This window comes from Carettochelys insculpta, chromosome 19, assembly GCF_033958435.1.
Source record: "Carettochelys insculpta isolate YL-2023 chromosome 19, ASM3395843v1, whole genome shotgun sequence".
In the NCBI taxonomy this organism is placed as follows: domain Eukaryota; kingdom Metazoa; phylum Chordata; order Testudines; family Carettochelyidae; genus Carettochelys; species Carettochelys insculpta.
In genome coordinates, this window is record NC_134155.1 from 12,796,727 (window position 1) to 12,819,752 (window position 23,026).

Here is a 23,026-nt window from a genome sequence, read left to right on the forward strand (position 1 = left end):
GGTCTGGAACAGGCAGGGCTTTCTTCTGGTGGGACGCACGGGAATGGAGTTTCAGCACTGTTTTTCCCCCTGGCCAGGGATCCCAAAGATGGCACTGCCAGCAGGGCTCTGCACCCCAGCTGGCTGTCAGCCACAGGGCTGCAGAGTCCCCCTGCTCCCCGGCCAAGGATCCCACAGCTGAGGCTGATGGCAGGACTTGACTTCTGCCACCCTTTGTTCTAGGAAAAAAGCACTGGGTACGGACAATGTGGCCTCTTCAGATCTCTAACGAGAAACAAACACATCACCTTAAAACCTGTATCTCAGTGAGTGTAGCTCTGATCTTATTTTTTCCCTCCTGCTGACATATATAAAATTCTAGGTCCAGAATCCATTCTCACATACTCATTTTTCACTGAGGAGCAACTCCATGACACTTTGTGGATTTACTCTGAATCCACACTGGTGTAACTGAATTTACAACTTGGGCCATGTTGCCAGTCATAAGCATGTAATCTCTTCAAAACCCCAACTACATTAGTTCAATCCAATATTAACTATATTTGTCAATTGAGTGTATTTTTAATAGAGCACTGGACTAGAACTCAGAAGACCTGAGTTATATTCCCAGGTCTGTCACGGATTTGCTAAGTGAGCTTGGGCAAGCTGCTGCACTTCTCTATTCCTCAGTTTTCCCACAGCTAAAATGGGAAGAATGATATTTGCCTCCTTTGAGATCTAGGGATTAGAAGTGATATCAAAAGAGAGGCATTACTGTTAGGTGACTGGGTTAATAAAATATCATTGCTTTCTGTATCATCATCATTTACCTTCTCATGAAGTAGGAAAGCTAATTGTTTGAATAGGCTAGTATATTTCCAGGGCAACGGCTCACAGGGGTATTTGCCCTTCTATGGTAAGTAGAAAGGAACACTGCAGTGGAAGTGTGAGCCAGACTCAAGGCCAGATTCTGATCTCATTACTTAGATGTAAATCTAAAGCAACCCTGCTGATTTCCGTAATTCCTAAGCATTTAAACTGGTGCAATGGAGATCTGAATCTGGCCCTCAGGACTTCAGGAGAGAGCGTGCATTCTCCCTGAGTGATTTGTAAAAACGAAGTTCAGGTTTTGATGGCTGCAATGAATTCCTGTGATCTGAAAAGAATGCAAGTGAATGGGACTTCTTAGTAAGTGAACAGATGTGCAGAAAGGTGGGTCCCTAAAGGGGCTTCTGAAACTCATTTAAATTTCATTTCTTTTCTGCTATAGATCATGGGAAGCTTTGTAGATTTTTATCAGGCCTTTTAAGCCTGTCAGGGGGGAAACATCTTCAAAAGAAAACCAGGGCTCGCAAACAATAGCAATGCCCTCCGCCAGTGGAATTTAATTTAAATTCTTCTCTGCCACCCTACTTTCAATAGTTAGTACAGGGCTAAAGGGATGCCTGCGTTCCTTTCTGTATAGCAGAATTGGAAACACATTTTCCCAGTCCCTCTCTCTCTTTTCTCTCATGTCTGTACTACTCTGGAAATACATACATATGGAGAATTCTTTTTAAAGATTCAAAATGATTACTGTCCTTTGTGATAGTGACAGGCTACTATGGATGCTGTTTTCTCAAGGGAAACCTATTTCATATCCCTGCAGGGAGGAATGTTATCTATCGAGGATGTTTTAGAGCGCCAGAAAATTTAACAGTCACCTTTCCAGCCTCTTTGATACAGTCCAATTTGACGGTGGAGGTGTGCTCTGAATTTTGCTCCAAGAAAGTAAGACTGATTCTTTTTTCACTTTTCTGTGAGTGTGTGTGTTACTTAAAAATGAACAGAAAACCTCAGTGCCTTTGGAGCTGTGGATTCAAAAATTGGGTTTCCAAAGCACAGATTTCTTCAAAGGAAGCTCTCATTGGCATAGCTGGTCTAATTATTATTGGTTGTGTGCAAGAGAGGGACAAAATGAGAATTCTCCTACTAAATATGAGGTATAGGGAAACCAGACTTAAGTGACCATCCAGCAGGCCTGCAGAAAGTCAGTTCTGTATGTCACATTATTAGCAAGTGCAGACCTGAATTGAATGCCACATGGGACAGATTCATTGAGATTGAAGTTCAGCCCCTTGCATGCTCAAGGTGGATATAGAATAGAATAGGGGTCAGCAGCCCATTTTCATCTGCATACAAGGCAGGAGTTCAGCCCCACTCCCCTACCCTTGCCTCTTCCATGCTCAAAGCCATACAGCTGCTAGATTAACAAAAGACCAGCTCATGCTACCAACCACCATTTACCCAGTAATGCTCTGCATCTTCATTTATTGATTAACGAAGCTGTTGTAAGTAGGACTATTAGTAACTTTAAAAAGTATCACCGGCACTCGGATTGTCCATAGAGGTCAAAAGTTCAAATTTCGACACTCCACTTTGGAAAGGTTGCTGATCCCGGGCGTAGAAGAATTCTCTTGTACCTCACAAGGTCTGTGCTGTACCTTGTGGGCAGATTCTGATCTCAGTTATACAGTTGCCAGTTACCCATCACCTGGAATTACAGCACTATAACAGCAGCGTAAGGGCCTGAGTGAGAGGTGAATGGCTGGCTTGCTTGGGTGAGATGGTACAGACAATGTGGCCTTTTCAAATCTCTAATGAGAAAAACACATCACGCTTCTGCCAAGGCTCTGCCCCTGCTCTGCTCTCCAGCTTCCCCTGACCAAAGCTCGCTGATGTCCACTGCCAGCACCTCCCACAGCACAATACTGGGCAGCCATGTGGCCTCAGCTTCCCAACTCTAGCACCTGGAATGCTGGCTGCCCCCAGCTCATCAAGTCCAGGAATGTTGGGCAGCCCTGGATTGGCCCTAGATGTCACACAGCCCCAGCCTCCTTGGCCTGCCCTACCCCTTGTTGTTCCCCACCAGCACCTGCCAGTTGAAGCTGCTTCTCTGCTCTCCCACCAATATGTGGCTTTAAGGGCCCAATGCTGGACACTCCAGTGCTGGGAAGCTCCAGGCTCAGCATGCTCCATCGAGAGTAGCCTGCATGCAGATAGAGGGGGCTGAGCACAGGTGTGCAGGGCCAAACATGGCTATTTGGAAAGGCATTGCTTTCTCTCACCTGTATTACCCACAGCCCATGTGTATGGCTAATCAGAATCAAACCCTGGAACCAGATGCTCCAACAACATAAGTTGATACCAGCTGAGGATTTGGACCTCTGTTTTGCCTTTCATACATCTCTTTTAAAAAAGCAACTACAGGTTGAACCTCTAGTCCAGCACACTCTCATCCAGCAAGATTCGTAATCCAGCAGGATTTTAGTTAGCTGGAGGACCACTTATCAGGAGTCTGACCAAGTTTCCTGTGGTCCCATGGTTTGGTTATAGTCACCAGTCCTAGCTGCCAGTGTTCCATGCTGTTATTTAGCTCTGATTTGCCCCCAAGTGTCTTCTAGGGTGCAGTGGAAGTGTTGGTGACATATTAGACTATATTGGCTTCTCGTAGTTGGGTAAATTCTCTCATCCAGCACCAGTCAGGTCCCGAAGGTGCCAGACTAGAGAGATTCAACCTGTACTAATACAACTAGAGGAGAAATCTGGTAGCACTTTACACCCACCATACACAGCCCAAACATCCAGAATGATTTGGATTACATTCTAAAAATTGTTGCTTTGACTTCATTCCCCATTCACGCCAGCTTTACTCATAGGTACCTTCATTAAGCTCAGTGGAGTTCCTTCCACTTCACCTACATGGGAGGAGATTAAGGACCATTTTGGCTCTGGAAATGACTCTCTACTCTTGCATTTTGTAGGGCCATGTTTGCAGCTGTCCCAGACAGCTACAAAGCGTCTGATCCTCATTCACCTTTGGGGCCTTAAAGTGGATGTAGATTACGTTTATCCCCATTTGAAGGCACCTTTACACTGCAGAGCGGTGTAAAGAAGCCAGGGTAATTCAGACAGTGACTATGGGGCTGATTCTCATTTACACTAAAGAGACTTCATATAGGTCTGGCCAGAGTGGTGCAAACACCGTTAGTTTGAATTAGAATTAGGTTTTATACCATTACAATTAAGCCCAGTCTTCACCCAGTTTTTGTACCGTATAGCAAGTTAGGGACACCAGGCTGCTCCGCTTCCCACTGCTTTTGGTGAATGCAGAGCCAGGCGCAGTTCCTGCTGTCTTCCTACCCAGCTGCCCTGCTCCAGCCTCATGACCCTTAATCATAGCACTGTGGAGCAGGTCCCTGCCTGGGACACTAGAACTGCTGGAGAGGGCGCTGCCTGCACAGCAGTATGGCCTGCACAAGCTGGGCCTGGGCCTGCTGTAGCTTCACTGCTGCTGTTACCACAGGTACCCAGATCAAAGCCAGCTCAGTTCTGCCGATACACGCTGCAGTGACACCCTAAGTGGGCAATACTTCCCCTCTAGCAGCAGGGAAAGTGATTTCACTTGTGCATTTAGCTAAACCCTGCATGGGAAATTCTGACTTAAGATTTTATACCCACTTTGCTCTGGTGCACATGACCGCACATGGTGCAAAACAGTGGTCGATAAAGTCCTGTTACTTATTGGCCTATAAACTAACATCCAGGCTGTACTTCCTCAGTCAGCTGGGTAACAGCCACATAACTCACTCCACTGACTTGAGTAGAGAGGAACTGGGACAATGGAGTGGAGCATTTGGCCCAGGCGGAGTCCCCCTCTGTCCCCAAAGTTGGGTTCTAGCTTTGTGCAGAAGGCGGCTTGTTTTGTGGTCAGATTTAGCCTAAAGCCACCCTCAGATGCCATGGAGTGAACCAAACATTCAATTAATTTGTCTTCTAGAAACACAAATTTATTAAAACTATTAAGGCGTGAAAGACAAATCTTCATAATCACTAGGTAGAGCAATTTTAGCAGCTTTTATTCTTTGATGGGGAGTGGGAAGACTTTTTCCAGTCAACATATCCTTTATGCCACCTCCTCAGTTCAGTGTGTTTTGAGAAAAATGCCACTGAAGCTTTGTTCTGTGTTAATTAATTATCATAGTACGTGTGTGCGCATGCATAGTACTGATACAGGGAATGTGTGAGAATAAGGCATAGAGGACTTCTGGCTTCTCTCTCCAGCAGCACCCTTTTTACATAGGGACATGCAGGGAAATTAATTCAAACCAGCTAAAAGTGTGGTTTAATTAATCCTTTTTAAATTCACATTAAAGCTGTTTATGGACACTTCAATTCATATTTAAAGTGGCCTTAATTCAGGTGAGTTAAATTCTCTTCCACTCTGAATTAAGGCTAGTTTAAACACCACTGTGGACACTCGTATTCAGAATTAAAGCATCTTTAGTTCTGTTTTTAAATGAATTAAACTGAATTAAAGAAGTGGCTCTTATCCATGAAAGCCTGTGATCTAATAAATTTGTTAGTCTTTAAGGAGCTACAGGACTGCTTGTTATTTGTAAACCAAATTAAGGGCACTTTAATTCAGAATAAAAATGTCCACATGGGGATTTAATGGGGTTTAACTAATGCACATGTGAGATGTGATAATCGCTTGCCAGTCTCTGAGATGATTGTATGGAAAACCCTGGAGAAGAAAAGTTACTATCATCAAAAGCACTCAAAACACAGATATCTACATTTTCACAAATGACTGGTGATTTGGGATGCTACTATTGTTGGCACAGCTTAAAGGGGCCTGCTCTTCAGAAAAGCTAATTCAGGAGTCAGCAACATTCCTGAGGCAGAGTGCCGAAGTTTGACCTTTTCACCTCTATGTATGGTCCGAGTGCCAGTGATACTTTTTCAAGTCACTAATAGTCTTACTCACAACAGCTTCATTAATACATAAAGATGCAGAATTTTACTGTTTCAGTCTTGAAATCTCCAGCCCGCTGGGTTTTTTAAATATCTAAAAATGTCTGGGATTTTGATACAGGTTGAACCTCTCTTATCGCAGATTCTCTGATCTGTCAAGATCTGTGGTCTGGGAGGACCACAGATGCTGCTGAACTAGGGAGCCCCACCCACAGAGGTTGCCTGCAGAGTGGCTTCCCCTGCTGCTCTGATTGTCTGGAATTCCTGTCAATCAGAGCAGTGTTGGGGGTGGTGGGGGCAGCATTATCTGGGAGCATGGGAGAAAAGCCTCTCCAGGGCACTCTTCTCCCTGCTGGTGTTCCCCCTCTGCGGGTGCAGCAACAAGATAAGCATCCCCCACAACCAGCCTGTTCCTGCCCCTCCTCCTGCCCAGACCCTCCCTCTCCCACCCTGCCCAGACCCCTACCCTCAGCCTGTTCCTACACCCTCCCTCCCCTGCAGGCCTCTTACCTCCAGCCCACTCCTGAACACCCCCGACCCACTGCTGCACTTTACCTCCCATCCATATCCCCAACCCCCAGCTTGCCCCTGCACCCTCCCTCCTAGCCAGAACCCACACATCCAGCTCACTGGGGAGGGGGAGGGAAACAAGCCTGCACCAGGTTGTTCAGGACTCCACGCTGCAGGCTCCAGCCCCACCCAGCTCTGGGGGTGGCTCCATGGGGGCCTTGGCCACACACCATACAGGAATCTGGCTCTGGCCCCACACCATGGCAAGGGCTCCAGGCACCCCACCCAGTTCAGGGCTCTGGCCACAGCCCTGGGGGTTCCAGCCCCAGCTCCATGCTGTGGGGGAGGAGGGGGAGGGCAGCACCCTGCTGTCAGGACTCAAGCCCCAGGCCCATGCTGTGGCATGGCCATTGCAGCAAGGGCCCCAGCCCTGTCCTCCACTTCCCTCCTGTGCTGCATGGGATGAGGAGGGGTGGGGCTGAGCTCCAGTCATGTGCCACTTAAAATAGGCTCACATGGCAACCGTGGCATGCGTGCTGGGGGGTTGCCAAACCTTGAGCTAATTAATGAGTACTTAAAATAAGGCCCTTAAAGACCAGCTCCAAGTCTCCCTGAAGAATATGGAAAGTTTCCTGTTGATTTCACTGGGAATTGGAACTCTCAGTAAGAGAACAGGAACTGGGGCAGATTTTCATCTATAAAAATCATAGCTCCATTAACTTTGTTGATATTCCAGTTGCACCGAGAGAACTCATTCAGTATCCCAGTCCTACTGTGTTATACACTTCACAAACATTTCAGAACTGTTCCCTGCCAAGAAGAGCTTGCAATGTAAATTAGGCAGAGATTTTTATTTCAGGGTGAAAGTTAATTTCAAGGCATTTTCCTTTTTGACACTTGGGACAGTCACATTGATAGAAATTTTGTGAAATGATGTATGACTTTGTTGCACAATGAACATGGATATTTTCAAACAAATGCCAAATCGTTGTCATCACATGGAGGATGATTTTTTTTGATGCCTGGCATTGCTTTTCCTCTTATATGTTTGTACCTCTCTGTGCCTCGTGAGTGGTTACTGCCATGTTCACCCATTTTAAGGAAAGCAGCATCAAAGATGTAGCCATATTCAGAATTCAACTAATTACACATGGTTTTGATCTCTTGCCAATTCACTAATTTACCAGGTTTATAAGAAAAGGACTTTGAGAGGCTAGGGTTAGGATGCCTTTATGGAAGCATGGAAAATGCTGTAAGGAAGGCAAATAATATAATTAGAATTGTTTGTAGCCCTATATTGTGTTTGTGTTAATGAGAAAACCAGTATTAAATGTCAATGGCATGGCTGGCACAAGTAAGAGCTACTCATGTGAGTAGTGAGAGCTTGCAGCCCTGAACCTGCAAATGCTTACACAAATAGGAACTCAATGAAAGCTGCTAGAGTCTGCCATTTTGGGGTACTTCAGGAGAAATCCTAGCTCCATTGTTTTCTATGGCAAAACTCCAAGGATATTGGAACCAGGATTTCGCCCCATGAGTTCCATTTGCTTCCATAGGATTGTGTGAGCAGTAAGGCTGGGTACAGCAGAGCACTTAAACACGTGCCTAAGTGTAAGCACACGGTAGCCTCACTGACTGCAGTGGATTTACACTGCTGTAGAACTAGAACAAAGCAGAATCACAGAACAATAGAACTGGAAGGGACCTCAAGAAGTCATCGAGTCCAGTCCCCTGCCCTCCCAGCAGGACCTGGACCATCAATATCATCCCTGCTAGTTACTTAACTAACTTGTTCTTAAATATTTCCAATGATAAAGATTTTACAACCACCCTAGGCAATTTTTTCCGGTACTTAACCATCCTGGCAGTAAGGAAATTTTTTTTCTAATGTCCAACCTAGTCTTCCCTTGCTTCAGTTTAAGCCAAATGCTTCTTGTCCTCTCTTCAGAGGCCAAGGAGAATAATTTTTCTCCCTCCTTCTTGTAACACCTTTTTAGGTACTTGAAAGCTCCTGTCGTGTCCTCTCTCACAGCCTTCTCTTTTCCAGACTAAACAAACCCAATTCATTTAATCTTCTCTCATATGCCACATTTTCTAGACCTTTAATCATTCTAGTTTCTCCTCCTTGGACCCTCTCCAGCTTCTCCACATCCCTCCTAAAATGTGGTCCCCAAACTGGACACAGTACCCTGTGGATGCCTAATTAGTGCAGAGTAGAGCGGTAGAATAATTTCCCATCTTGCTCACAAAACTCCTGTCAATGCATCCCAGCATCACAGTTGCTTTTTCCAGCAGTGTCTCTGTTGACTCATGCTCAGCTTGTGGTCCACTATGACTCTAGATCCCTTTCTATGGTACTCCATCCTGGGGATTCACTTCCCATGTTGTATGTGTGAAACTGACTGTTCCTCCCCAAATGCATTACTTTGCATTTGTCCTTATTGAACTTCAGACCATTTCTCCAGTTTGGCCAGGTCATTTTGAATTTTAACCCTATCCCTCAAAGTACTTGCAATCCCTTCCAGATTGGTATCACCTGCAAACTTCATAAGCATGCGCTCTATGCCCTTATCTAAATTGTTGATGAATATTTTAAACAGAACTGGCTCCAAAACTGACACCTCTGAAACCTCATTTGTTATTCCCTTCCAGCATGACTGTGAACCATTAGTAACTATTCTCTGATTGCATTTCCCTAGTTTACTGATAAGAAGTTCACGTGATACTATATCAAATGCCTTACTAAAATCCAAGTGTACCACATCCACCACTTCTCCTTTATTCAGAGGCTTGTTATACCATCAAAGAAAATTATCAGTTTGGTTTAACATGATTTATTCTTGACAAATCCATGCTGACTGTTTCCCCTAGTACTAGAGAACTAGGCCCTTTGATTTACAATGGGACAGTTCATATGCCTATGTTTCGGCACATGCTGAAGTGGATGGGGCGGTGTCACTAGTGAAGGTGAAATTGACAGTATAGGGATGGATTGTAGTTGTTGATTAAATAGAAGTCATAGCTGAATACATTATTTTGTAATCACTCCAGTTTCTGCATGCACAAAATCTGAATAATCAGGGGGCTGAACATAAAGACCTGAAGCTCTTCACATTCGTGCTTGGACTCCTGGTGCGTTTCCCAGAACTGCTGCTGAGCTCTCACTGAGCGCAATACATTTGCTGAAAATTGTTGACTGATGAAGCCAGCTCCTTTTTTTTTTTCCCCTTCCCCAGCACATGTTGAAGGCAAAAAGGAAGCTGCATATATATTTAATTTTTATGGAAATTAACTCTTAGAAATTCCCTGCAGGATTCAAAATTGCTCTGCATTTTCAGAATCAAGTCATGTTGCTGAAACCTGAAACCTGTAAATAAAGTAACATTATTATCTGAAATTCTCCAGTCATTTTGAAAATGTACAGAGATTTGACAGTTTAATATACTTGATGAAACAAAACAGTTCATGCAGTTGAAGGGGGGAGCTTCCTCTGATTTAACAATTGCCAACCCATTAAAGTAATTGGCATCAAAGAATGGGGAAGGAGCTCTGATTATCTTGGCTTCTCTTTGGGGCTGGCAAATAGGCAAGGATTTGAAATTTTAATGAAATGTCCACTGTGTGTGCTGACATTGGCGACCAAATCATATTTCCAGGCTGAGTGAGGCAGCTGACATTTAATGTTGTTGGAGGGCATTTCCTGAAACATGGTAATTGATTGGTTTGACAGTTTTCTTACTTATTTACAGGCCTCATGGGGGCTGGCACAGCAGGCCACAGTATGAAACAGGGATGGCAGAGTACAACCCTGTTTGTGATTTATTTGTGAAAAAGCTTCACAAGGAGGCAACTGCTATACCTGAAGTGGGCATTTGTGTTAACGTCAAAACCAGTGGGAAAGCCCAGAATATCCCATCCTTGCACATAATGATGCAACCACAGAGAAGTGCTGTGGCTACCAGGAATGAGAATACATTAACTCAGTAGATGCACTGAGCAATAGCACCTGTCCATTATCTTCCCCAACGGCGGTGCCTCTGCCCTCACAACAGACGATTCCTGTTGGGAGCACCAGTAATAGACCCAGAGGCTTATAAGATGGTGCTCTATCTAGCTCAAATTAAGTATGTGCATAAACAGATGATAACTCAGAGAAACCCAGATACTACTTCAGATAGCTCCTTTGGTTGGAAGCCTTTAGAAAGATTTCTCCCTAAGCATCTGGGGTTTCCACCCTCTTTTTCTGACTGGATGTGAATTCTCCAATGGATGTTTACACACAGTCTACCAGTAGAATTGGGCCCATTCAGCAGACTCATCTAGGAAAGGTACAGGCTGAACCTCTCTAGTCTGACACTCTCATCTGGCAACATCCATGATCTGGCATGATTTTAGTTAGCCATATGACCACTTGTTATAGGTGTAGCCAAGTTTCCCGTGGTCCTATAAAGTTTATTTACAGCCAGAACTCTTGGCTCTCAGTGTTCTGTGCTGTTATTTAGCTCTAATTTCTGCCAAAATGTCTTCTAAGAGTCCAGTAGGCGGTGAAAGTATTGGTAATGCACCAATCAGGTCCTGAGGGTACTAGACTACAGATGTTCAACCTGTACCAGGTACATTTAGCCAGAGGATGTACGATTAGTTCCCAGTTCTACTTTTGTTTGAGCCCAAGTCTCCACTGACCATAGGAAACTCCAGGAAAGGCACAGAGATACAGCTATAGAAAGAGCCAGGAGAAGTAACTCCTGAAGTCAGTGGCATCTGAACAGCATGGTGCTTTATGTAAGCAAAAGGTGATCTGGGCTTTTCGTATCATGCACTAGTTCAAAACAGTGACCCTAGTTCACCAACACACTATATCTTATGCACCATTTTACAGTGGCAGCATTTCATATTCACTTTGTGTTGGTGGAAAAAACTGCAAACGGTACAGAGGATGGAGACTCAGGCACACTTGCTTAGCTTTGCCCATACTTTTGCAAGTTTTCCGGAACTGCCATCTTGCTAATGTGGCAGATTAAAGGCAGCATGCTACAAGAGCCTGGTGGAAGGCAAATATACCAGGAGCTGGTTCGGTGCCTTTTTGTTCCCCACCTAGGCTCACAAATTGCAGTCCAGTAACCAGGGTAGTCAACTGAGGCTCGTTAAAAATTAGTCTGCAGCAAATAGGCACCTGCTGCCTTCTGGTTCACTATAAAAGGTTCTGACCCACCCAGACAGATAGATGGATGGATGGACGTGGGAGTGGAAGAGGAGTGGACCAGGAAGAGAGGCTGGAGGACTGAAGTTTGGGAAGAGAGAAACAGCTCAGCCAGGTACAAGGGGAAAGGTGCTAGAGGGAAGTGGTGGGAGAAGTAGGGAAAAGGTGCTGTGTTTGGGGTAGGGGAAAAGCCTCATCAGCTACCAGAACCTTCTGAAGAGGTCTTGCCCCCTCTTGTGACTTGCCTATGATGAGAGTGGCTCAGTAAATGGAGACCCTTGCCTCTGGAAGACCCAAGGCAGTGGAAGGGCCACTGCAAGTCTCTGAGGCACACAATAAAATATGCCAAGAAGCGCAGAACACCCACAAGGGACTTGGCACGCGAAGAAAATGATGAAATTTAATTCTAAGCCAAATTAGGAGGGGAAATATACTATTTGCACTATTTTGAAAAGCTGCAGCTCTGTTTCCAAATAGAAATGGGACCCTTGTGCCCTTGGACCAAATCTGCAAATACTTTTTGACAATCTCATATCTCACTCAGTAAGCAAATGTTGGTAGTTTGGGCACAAATAGTGCACACAACATATTTGACTCCTTATCAGAGGCTAAGCACTGTGGAAGAGCAAGAGATAAGCCACTCAGCAGTTCCCTCACGTACTCCCATAGATGAGAATCACAAAGATTTTTAAAAGGCATTTGCTAAAAGTATAAAGATAGTGACAGCTTTGCAACCCTTTCAGATAGAGTCACTGGGATTCAACCCTCTGTATGCCTCAACAATTCTTTGAGCTTCTTTTAAACTCTTGGTTATGGACATGTTGCTTCCCTGCTATGTGCATATGCAAATACACCCACACTTCATGCAAATATTTGTTGGGGCCCTGTCTTTAAAAGTTTCACAGCATCACAGGAGAAGCACTCCCAGATTCAGTCATTTTGATTTCTACGTGCCCTGGCTCAGCAAAGCACTTAAGCACATACTTCACCTTCACTGCATAAGTGGTCACATGCTTATTCAGAAAAGAACCAAAGGCCGTGTTTAACTTTTGAGCTCCACATTTATTCCCACTAACTTTATGACAAATGTGCTTAAATGCCTTGCCGCACTGGGGACATGATGCACCCATAGTGAGTCTTGTGCACCAGTTTTATACCAGTGTAAATTCACTGAGGTCCATGTTCAACTCCTGATTTAACATCAGTGCTGCAGAAGAATCTAGCCCACCAGATTCTTTATTTTCTTCCAGAATCATTTGGACAGTATTTCCTTTAGGAAAGAAGAACTGACTGCTTCTTCAGATCTGAAAACCTATCACTAGTTCTGCTCTGCCTGCCCTGGCTCTTATCTGATGCAGAAAGACACATACTGCTGTTCATTTCTGCTCTGCCAGAAGACTAAGCTTTGCAGCATTTCACCTGCTCTCCCCGTTTTGCAAGACCTATTGCTATGCTGACAATTTAATTCAGTGCCTTAAGAAATGGCTTTAAAATTACAGTTTTTAGCTGCCATGTTCCATAGGGGAGAATTCTCTCATCTTCATTGACATGCCTACAGATGCCTTCTTCTTTTTTTTTTGGTAAAAATTTGACATTTTTCAAAATTGATTTTGGATAATGTTTCTTCTTTTGAGCGGGGGGAGCAAAAGTTTTGGGTGTCAGTATTTTTTCACTGAAAAACAGGATAATGGCATCAAATATAGTTTTCCCACGAAAATGTTGGCTTGTCACTTAAAAGCCATTTTTCTTCAGAACAGGAGCACTTTGCACAGGAACTTTATGATAGGAGCTTCTTAGCATTTCAGAAGTCAAAACCACACCAGTTTCATTAATCTTTTCTTGGGCAAGCATTGGCTTATCTCATCCCAGGAGCTACAGGGTCTCCATCCTTATAACAATGAGAGAGAATTCACAGCTGTAATCCAGCCTGCTGTATTAGCATCCGTCTAGCCGGTTGTTCACCCTCATGCCCAGAAGCAATTGAATTTCCTTTAGACAAATTTCCAGAAAAGTTCTGCTTCCTTTTCTATTGACAATGAGGGGTAATAGTTTAAAAAATGCTAAACATAAAAATGTGGTAATTAAGTACTTAAATTCATGAGCAGGCATTTGTTCACAAACATTACAGTGTGTACCCCTACATGGGTCTAAAATTAAATAAGTTTGCAAAACAAGAAAGTTGCCATTCCTCATGTACAAACTTACAACTATACAATTTTTGTCCTTTCATATTTCCTGTGATATGAGGATCTCAAAGTGCATCACTTGCTAATTAACACAGTCTCATAGTCCTCGAAAAGGCACGTATTAGATCCATGTTAGAAACAGGGGCAGAGTTCATATATTTATATATTGTAAGGCGAGGAGAGACAATTATGAATATATAGGCTGACCTCCCCTGTAAATCAGACCATGAAATTTCACCCATGCTGTTACCTACTGACATAAACACAATGTCTCAAAATGGTAGAACTGGGATTAGAACTCCTAGGTCTCCGTACTCAAACATTATGCTCCACTTTCCTACATGTCAGTCCCTGCCTATAAAAATTCCTAGCATTTCTTTCCCAAATACACATGCCAGAAGGAAAGTCTTTTAAAGGAGAAAAGAACTCCTTTGTCTTGAGCTTGGAGATTAAATAAACAAGAAGCCAAAAGAATGATATTTTTAAAGGACAAAAAAGGTGACATTGTTTAAAAGAGTAACAGAGAAGTAGCCGTGTTAGTCTGTATTCTTACAAAACAAGCGAGCAGTCATGTAGCACCTTAACGACTAACAAAAGAATTTATTAGGTGATGAGCTTTCACAGGACAGATTCACTTCATCAGGTCTGGAGAACTGGGTCTGCCCTCTGAAAGCTGATAGCCTCATAAATTATTTTGTTAATCTTTAAGGTGCTACGTGACTACTCATTTGTATTGTTTAAGGGAAAAGAACTTGCCCATAAAGGCTATGTCTAGATTGCCATGAACCGTTGGGAAAATATATGCAAATTGCGCAACACATTTGTGTGGTTCCTGACGACAGTTCTGTTGGGAAAGGCTTTCCCGACATTTGGCCCATCCACATGGGGCCAAATGTCAGGGAAAAAACCCTCTATCGAGACATCCCTTCCTCCTCATGAAACAAGGTGTACAAGGACATTGACAGAACACTCCCGGCCAGCACATTTCTTCCAAGAGATCTGCAGTCTGTGTGCATGCTCTTTCAACAGAAGCCTGTAGTCTAGGCAAAGCCAAACTTACAATTTTTCAAGCTTTCCCAAAACTTAGGCTCCTTTCACACTTCCAAAACTAAATTAGATTTTCATAACTGTGCTGAACTGCATTCTTAAAACATGTAAATTATACCTCACTGTGGTCCACTCACTCTGTGCAATGAAGCAAGCCTGTCTCGTTTAAGGAACCCCATTGAAGTCTAAGGGCCTGACTGAACAATAAATCCAAACCAAGAGGTGCTGTCGCTTTTAAGAAAAAGATGACATCTGGTCCAGAAATATCAGACCTTGGGATCTGCTATTTTGGAGCTCAGCACCCACAGCAAGGGGCAGGTTTTCAAGGAAGCTCAGCTCCCATTCAGGCACCTAAATAAACTCACTCATTCTCAAAGACCTGAAATTTTGAAAAATTTGCCCATAAACATCATCCCAGGAGCTCCTGGAGGCAGAGAGCTATTGAAAATCTCATCTTTATTTTGGTTCCACAGTAGAAGATGAGCGCCTGTGAAAATCTGCCCTCAGTTGCAACCTCCTTTCACCTGTTGAAACACTGGTTCCCAGTATCCGGATGTTTTGTTTAAGTTTCAGTTCCCCCAGATACGCTTTGATAGAGACATGGTAGGTTTTGACCTACATAGCCAATATAGTGTCCATATTTTTAAAAAAATTCCTAACTGAACTAGCTAGTTTTTCAAAATGATTTAGTCGCCGGTGGAGTTGAGGTGCCCACAGTGTTTGACAGCAGATGAGCAGGAGTATTGTAAATTAGGGACATCAAATCCCATTTAACTGGCTAATTGATACGTTTAACTGGTTAACTGATTAAATGGGTGGGTGGGGGGAGCTGGGGAGCCACTGCACCCATTTTCCCAGCCGCCCCTGCCCTCCAGGTCTGGTGCAGACCACTTAGGGTGAGGCTTGCTAGTTAACTGGCTAAACTTTAGTATCTCTGTTGTTAAGTATCTGTGCTGCCTAAATATTGGACTTAGTCTCCCTTGTAAATCCCACCCTATGTGCTTAGGTTTCCCCATGGTGCTTACATTTCAACAGCTGGCCATGCACGCTCACCTCAGTCCTGATCACCAAGCAGCTCAATGACTTATCCTCATCTAAGCCCCCGTGTAATGCACACAGAAGGTGTTTCCCTATCCATCTTCATGTCAGCACCCTGATCCAGTTAAAATGCTTTAAGAGACCCATAAGGTAAAATTGCTGTATCAAGTATTGAACTGAACATTGGTATAGCTACATCACTTGGGGCAGAGCAGGTGTTAAATCCACGCCTGTGAGAGACAGGGTGAAGCTGAGCTAACTCCAGTGTAGGCAGTGCTCGATCAAAGGAAGAACTCTTCTATCAATCTAGCTACTCCCTGTTGGAGAGGTAGATTATGGACAGCGAGAGAAGCACCCCTCCCATCACTGTAGCATCCACACCAAATGCTACACCAGTACAACTATGCCACCGTTATGTTTCAACTGTAGATGTCACTCTAGACACAAGGGAAGTGAGTACTAAGGTGTCCATTCTGCCACTAACTCACCCTAACGTCATCTTGCTGTGCCTATGGTGTTACAGATCTTTCACTGGCTCTGGAAACCCTGATGGAGGGCCATATGTACTGTTACTTCAGTCTTTGTGTACCATAGCATAAGCATTGCTTCCTACTATATTCTTTAACAGAGTTTGGTGCAGAACTGATTGGCTTTGTTTTCAAATTACTGTTTTCCGCTTCTGATTCATCAGCTTGGGAGATTCCGTCTGAAAACTATACACAATAAACACTGGTTGGGGACCGAGTTGTGTGAATGAGTCAGAGAGTAGGAGATACGCAGTTTTTTGTGGTTGTCTATTGTTTTGTAAACATATTGGTCATTTAATTCATCTAAATATGTGCTTGTGCCCTTGATCCCTTTCCTGAAAACTGAAGTTTTGAAGTCCAAGGCCTGTCCTCTCTGTGGGTTCTACCCTCGCAATTGACTTCAGTGATTATTCAGTTTTGTTCTTAGTCTGGGATTGATCTTCAAATACTGAAAATCTAGAATCACTAAAATGATGTTGATGTAGCTATGCTGATGTATACCAGCTGAGGAGCCAGCCTTTGGAGTCTTAAAGTTGTGGGTGGACATCTTTTTAAATGTTATGCACTAGTGACTTTTACAGTAATCAGTAACAACATCCTCCACTGCAGGAACTACCAGCTGGAATTGTGTGGCCTGTGTTCTGCAGAAAGGTAGAGTGGATGACCATAGAGGTTTCTTCTGAACCTAAATTCCATAAGTTAGTAGTAAAGATGGAAAGCATTTTTCAATTGTTCAGTTCTCAGCAAAACAGTCAGATGAAGGTTCAAAAATTTGTCCTGAGAAATGGACAAACAGGTCTAATAAGCTATGTCTACACAGCAGAATTATTTTGAAATAAGCTATTCTGGAACAGATTTTTCCAGAATAGCTTATTTCAAAACAGTGCTTCTACATACAAAGGCTACATCTATACTGGCCCTTCCTCTTTGAAAGAAACATGCAAAAACAGCCAATCGAAAATGCAAATGAGGCACTCATATTTTACAGGAAGAAGGGTGGTTTTGAAAGCAGGGCTTTGGTTTGAAGGAACCCTGTCTACACGGCTATTTTGGTTTTCAGAAACAGCACTTCCAGAATGGTGAGTGGCCACCATTGTGCCAATGAGGCACAATGCATACCCCTTTCGAAAGGGAGGGACCAGTGTAGACCTAGCCAAAATGCATATCAAAATAGCACTCAGCTATTTGAAATAGAGCATCCATACACAAAAGAGCATATTTCAGATAAGAGTCCTTGGATGAACTACAGTTTATTTCGAATAGCCCCTGTTCACCTAGGTCCTTATTCCAAAATATCTATCTATTGCTCATGGAATGGAGGTTTACCAAATTTGAAATAAGCCATCTGCTATTTTGAAATTATTCTGAAATAGCGGTTGAGTTGTGTAGATGCTCACAAAGTTAGTTTGCAACAGTGGATGTTATTCCAAGGTAACTTTGCTGTGTAGACAAACCTGTAGTGTCTTAGGCGTGAGATTTTCAGTGAAAACAAATATCACTTTGATCCCCACAGTTTGCTCTTTGAAGGTATATTTTTGCTTTTGTATTAGGAGCATCCTCTTTTTTTGTGGATGCCACGGCATTTGCATTGTGATCTGTTTTATTCTCTTGGACAGGAATTTCCCTTGGCGGTCATCAGAGGGCCAGAATGCTACTGCGGCTATCCCACAATGCACTTCACTCTTCATGAAAGTGTGGACAGGTTTTTCTGTAGCAGACTGCAAAATGCCAGCAGTAGGGCTGAGGTGCCAAGAGAAGAGAATTACTACCAAGTCTATCAGACTCCAGTGCAAGGTAAATGCTGAAATTCAACAAGCACTCCCAAAAGGAAATGGAGAGTTTCTTACACCATGTGAACATCTAGCTCTGACGTCAAGGCCACATTGTGGTTTGACTCACTGCAGCCTGCCTATATCTAAATTTCCTATGCAGTTTCATTCATAGGTAGTCTTTCACTGCCTTTAGTACACTGATATGTGATTTTGTCAGGTCTTGTTGAAAAATTGAGTGTTTTCCTCCCCGAGATGGTAGCATTTCAGTGGTAAATAAAGTGGTTCCAAAGTGCTGTAAGGTTCTTTGCTGCATAGGTGCATATAAAATGTGTGTGTTAAGTAACACAAACGTGTTTTATATACGTGTAGTTTAGTAATTAACACAAAACAAATGCTTTTGTACATGATGTTCCCAAGAGTAAAACAGTCATGTAATCAAAACAAGGCATTATGGTTACAGCATAATAAAACAGTGGCTTTTTGGAAATTCTGGGCATTAAGATTCCTGGCCAGTTTCATGGGCTTTACATATTTCAAATGACTTTAATTACACAAATTAGAACCTTTCCTGCACCTAAAATTAAACTACACTGATAATATGTTGTATGTCAAAAAACACTTTTTCAAAGGAGAATTTCACGCCAATATTACAAACAATGATTTACAAACCAGAGCCTCCATTGTGTCAGCCTGTATATATTAGGGCAGCAACACCAACTACACACTGCACACTACCTGCACACTGAAGCCAGTCCTGATCCCCTCCCACACACGCACTTGCCCAAAGCCAATCAGCTATATGACAATCAAAAACGGGGCCTAGACTTCTAGCTTTATGCTTTAACGACAATCCATGCTCTTTCTGGCTCGCACATATCACAGCGATAGCTGCATTAAAAGAAAATGCTACCAGCATTGGTAATATACTTTAAGTATCTTCCTCTCTGTGTTTGGCCCCATAAGCATCTAGAAGTAGGTTGGTAACAGACAGTAGGCCACAGTCCAGCAAATTCCTGAAAGATAACCGCATATTTTAGTGCATGAGTAATTTCACTGATCTCAGTGGGACAACTCCACATGCATGAAGCTGAGTACAGCTGTAAGAACCTTACTGGATAGGGTCCAAAAGTTCTGCTCACAGCCCATTATCAGTCTCAAAGTAGATTAGGTAAGGCCCACTCTTGAGCATTCACTGGTTCTCCCATCTAATGGGCTACAACCCTCCAAATGGCTTTGAAAACCCAGAGGACTAATTGTGCACTTGTCAAGTGGCTTGGAAGTTCACATTAATTTGGGTAAGAATCCAGGAGCTCTTGCTAGGACTGTTCCCACTGACTTCAGTGAGAGCAGGATCAGGCTACCAGAAATGAACTCTCAATATTTCAAAGCATGCCTGGATTTTAGAAATCACTGATGTTGCAGTGGGCTTTTGGGATACCCTCCCAATTGGATCACGAGCAAGTATTTGTCCATGGCGACTTTTAGATGCGTGGCATTGCATGTGATGTGTTAAAGGACAATGAGCAGCATTTCTTCTTTCTGTTCACTAGGCATGGCCCTATGTAGCCCCTTCATTGGTTATCTTCATTCCCTGCTCTGAGGTTAGGCAGGCATTAACAGGTCTATGTTTAAAATACCAAGACACTTGATTTGCAGTCAACACCCAGCCTGCCATAACATATATCAAGGGCTTTTATCAGAACTTGTAGGTAGGCACAATAATTTGCTGCAGTTCCAATAATAAGGCGTCTTCTAACATGACATCAGTTCCATGAAAGCTTCCTCCAAGGATAAACTGAATTAATTTTGAGAAATATCTGAATAGTAACTGGACTCAAAATGATGCCCTATGATACCAATAGAAAAACAAAAGCCATAACCTTGTAATCAGTAGCTGTCAGTAAAATTTAGTAAGAACCCACCATGCTTATAATAAAATGTTTTGTACTTGCAGACACCAGATGCACAGACAGGAAATTCCTCACTACCAAATCCAAAGTGTTTGTGGCTTTGTCTAGTTTTCCTGGGGCGGGAAATACCTGGGCTCGCCATTTAATAGAACACGCCACTGGATACTACACTGGAAGCTATTACTTCGATGGAACCTTATATAACAAAGGTATTGTTGTCGGATACAGGTGAAAACGTGAAATCATTATTAAATATGAATATTTATTTACTAGTCTTGAAACTTGTTTCTGTTTGGAATAAATTTGTTTGTCAATGTTATAAATACCCATTCTAAAATTTGAATGCCTTTTCAGAATGTGATCATACTACCCTTTCATCTGTGTTGCCCAATGTACAGAGTGGTTGACTAGCATATGTAAAGTGATTCTCAAACATTTTCACAAATATAAACTTACTCTGATTTGTAGGGTTATATTAGGTAAACTGCAGACTTAGTCATTTATTATTATGTTCTCTCTCTCTCTTTCTCTCTCTCTCTCTCTCTCTCTCACACACACCTCTCTTTCTACCCTGGCCCATTCTCAGAACAGTTTCATAAAGAAATTTGTAAACAAAAGTGAACTAGATTCTTAGGCTAAAATTTTCAAAGGCACCTACAGAATGTGGGCCAAGATTTTCCAAGCAGACTAGCAGCTGTGGACCCAATGAGAGAGCAACGTTAAAGGGTTCTGATTTTCTGGAAGCACCTACCCTCTGAAAATCAGGACCATGTCAATGATCTCAAGTTGGACACGCAAAAATCACTGATCACGTAAGAAAATCAGAGAATGATAAAAATGTAGGGCATCTTTGAGAGGTCATCAAGTCCAGATTCCTGTATGGAGGCAGGGCTAAGTATACCTACAACATCCCTCCCAGGTGTTAATCCAACCTGTTCTTAAAAACTTCCAGTGGTGGGGAGGCCACAACTTCCCTTGTAAGACTGTTCCAGAACTTCACTTCCCATATAGTTAGAAAGTTTCTGCCAATATCTAACCTACACTTACCTTGCTGCAGATTAAGCCTATTACTTCTGATCCCACCTTCAGTGGACAAAACCAATTGATCACTGATTATATTTGTGAAGGCTGATGTCAGAACTGGACACAGTACTCCAGCTGAGGCCTCACTAGTTAGGACCCAAAACAGATCCTTGCAGGAGCGTGCCAGATACATGAATATCTTCATGTACAGTCCTTCAAGCAGTTTTGCATCTCTGTAAGGCTGTGTCTAGACTGGCACCCACCATTGAAGGCGGCATAGTAATTTGGGTGTCGGGAGATTACTAATGAAGTACTCTGGTTCATATGCAGCACTTCATTAGGCTAAATCTCCCCCACAGCAACTTTGAAGTGTGAAACTTCAAAGTGCCGACTTGCGTGTAGCTGTGGATCAGCCGTGAGTACTTCCAAGTTCCCGTGCTCCTTCGAAATCCCTTTACTCCTCCAAATTTTGAGGACTAAAGGGACTTTGGAGTAGCGCAGGCACTTCAAATTTCCCATGACAGATTCGCAGCTACATACAAGCCAGCACTTCAAAGTTTCACACTTCGAAGTTGCTGCGGGGGAGATTTAGCCTAGTGAAGTGCTGCATATGCACCACAGCACTTCATTAGTAATCTCCCAACACCCTAATTACCATGCCCCCTTCAAAGTTGCAGGTTAGTGTAGACACAGCCTAAGAGTACTTTTATCTTTACTGCATTTCTCTAGTTTGCTTATGAGAGTGTCTTGTGGAACTGTGTCAAAAGCCTTACAAAAAACCAAGATGGATGAAGGCCACTACTTCCCCCCATCCAATAGGCCAGTAATCCTTTCAAAGCTTGAGTTAGGCTGGTTTGGGGCATGAGTTTCTCTCAATAAGTCCATGCTGCTTAGCCCCTAATAATTCTTTGGTCTTCTAGGTGCTGATAAATTGTTGAATAACTTGTTCCAGTATCTTTCTAGTTATCAAAGCTAGGCTGAGTGGCATATAATTCCCTGGGTTCACCTTGTTATGCCTTTTTACAGATTGGCAAACACAGAACCTGTCTCCTTTCCTCTGGGGCCTACCTAACCTTAATAGAGTTCTTGAAGAGAATTGTTAACCATTCCAAGATTGCTTCCACTAATTTCTTGGCCACCCAAGTATACTTTATTTACAATTATTAATATTGTTGTAGCACCTGCGAGTCCCAGCTACAGACCAGGATCCTACTATGCTAGGGGCTATCCAAACCCAAGGGGAAAAAAGATGGTCCTTGCACCAAACAGCTTACGACTAAGTATAATTAAGAATTACCACATAACAGGTCACTGAGAAAATCAGGAATCGCATTCTCAACCTTCTGACTCCCATTCCAGCATTCTATCCATTAAGTTATTTTCTCTCTTGTAGTTGTTAGAACTTCTTCTCACAGCACATAGTCAAGCTGTGGAATTCCTTGGCAGAAGGTGTTGTGAAGGCCCTGTCTCTAATAGGATCCAAAAAAAAAAGAGCTAGATAAATTCATGGAGGGTAGATCCATCAATGTCTATTAGCCAGGACTGGCGGGGATGGAGTCCCTGACCTGTTTATCAGAAGCTAGGAATGGGAGACAGGGGATGTGAGAAGTCAGGATACGGGGCTAGATGGACCTTAGGTCTGACCCAGTCTGGCAATTCTTATGTTTGCACCATTAGGGGATCTCATCCATAAACTGAAACCTGAATTATTGAAAACGACGACTCTCTCCTATTTTGAAAACAGGTTTTAAGGGAGAAAAAGACCACTGGCGAAGCAGGAGGACTATCTGTGTGAAAACACATGAAAGCGGCAAGAGAGAGATTGAAATGTTTGATTCCTCCATCTTGTTGATAAGGAACCCCTACAAATCTCTAATGGCAGAATTCAACAGGAAATGTGCAGGGCACCTGGGATATGCAGCAGACAGGAACTGGAAGAGTAAAGGTAACATTCCAAGCCACTGCTAATCAATGAGTGCCTAAAATTGCCTTCACACAAAAAGCCTTGTAAGTTGGGGTTGTGGGGCAGGGGTATCCG

The 23,026-nt window shown here is 43.1% G+C and overlaps 1 protein-coding gene across 1 annotated transcript in view; it reads left to right on the top strand.

Moving 5' to 3' along the window:
• The window catches only part of WSCD1 (WSC domain containing 1), a 74,548-nt gene that overhangs the window by 47,636 nt on the left and 3,886 nt on the right, over positions 1-23,026 (top strand). The window contains exons 5-8 of the mRNA XM_075013603.1: positions 1,628-1,749; positions 17,900-18,077; positions 20,010-20,174; positions 22,733-22,933. Of these exons, the coding sequence (XP_074869704.1) occupies positions 1,628-1,749; positions 17,900-18,077; positions 20,010-20,174; positions 22,733-22,933 (666 nt within the window). The remainder of the gene's footprint in view (positions 1-1,627; positions 1,750-17,899; positions 18,078-20,009; positions 20,175-22,732; positions 22,934-23,026) is intronic.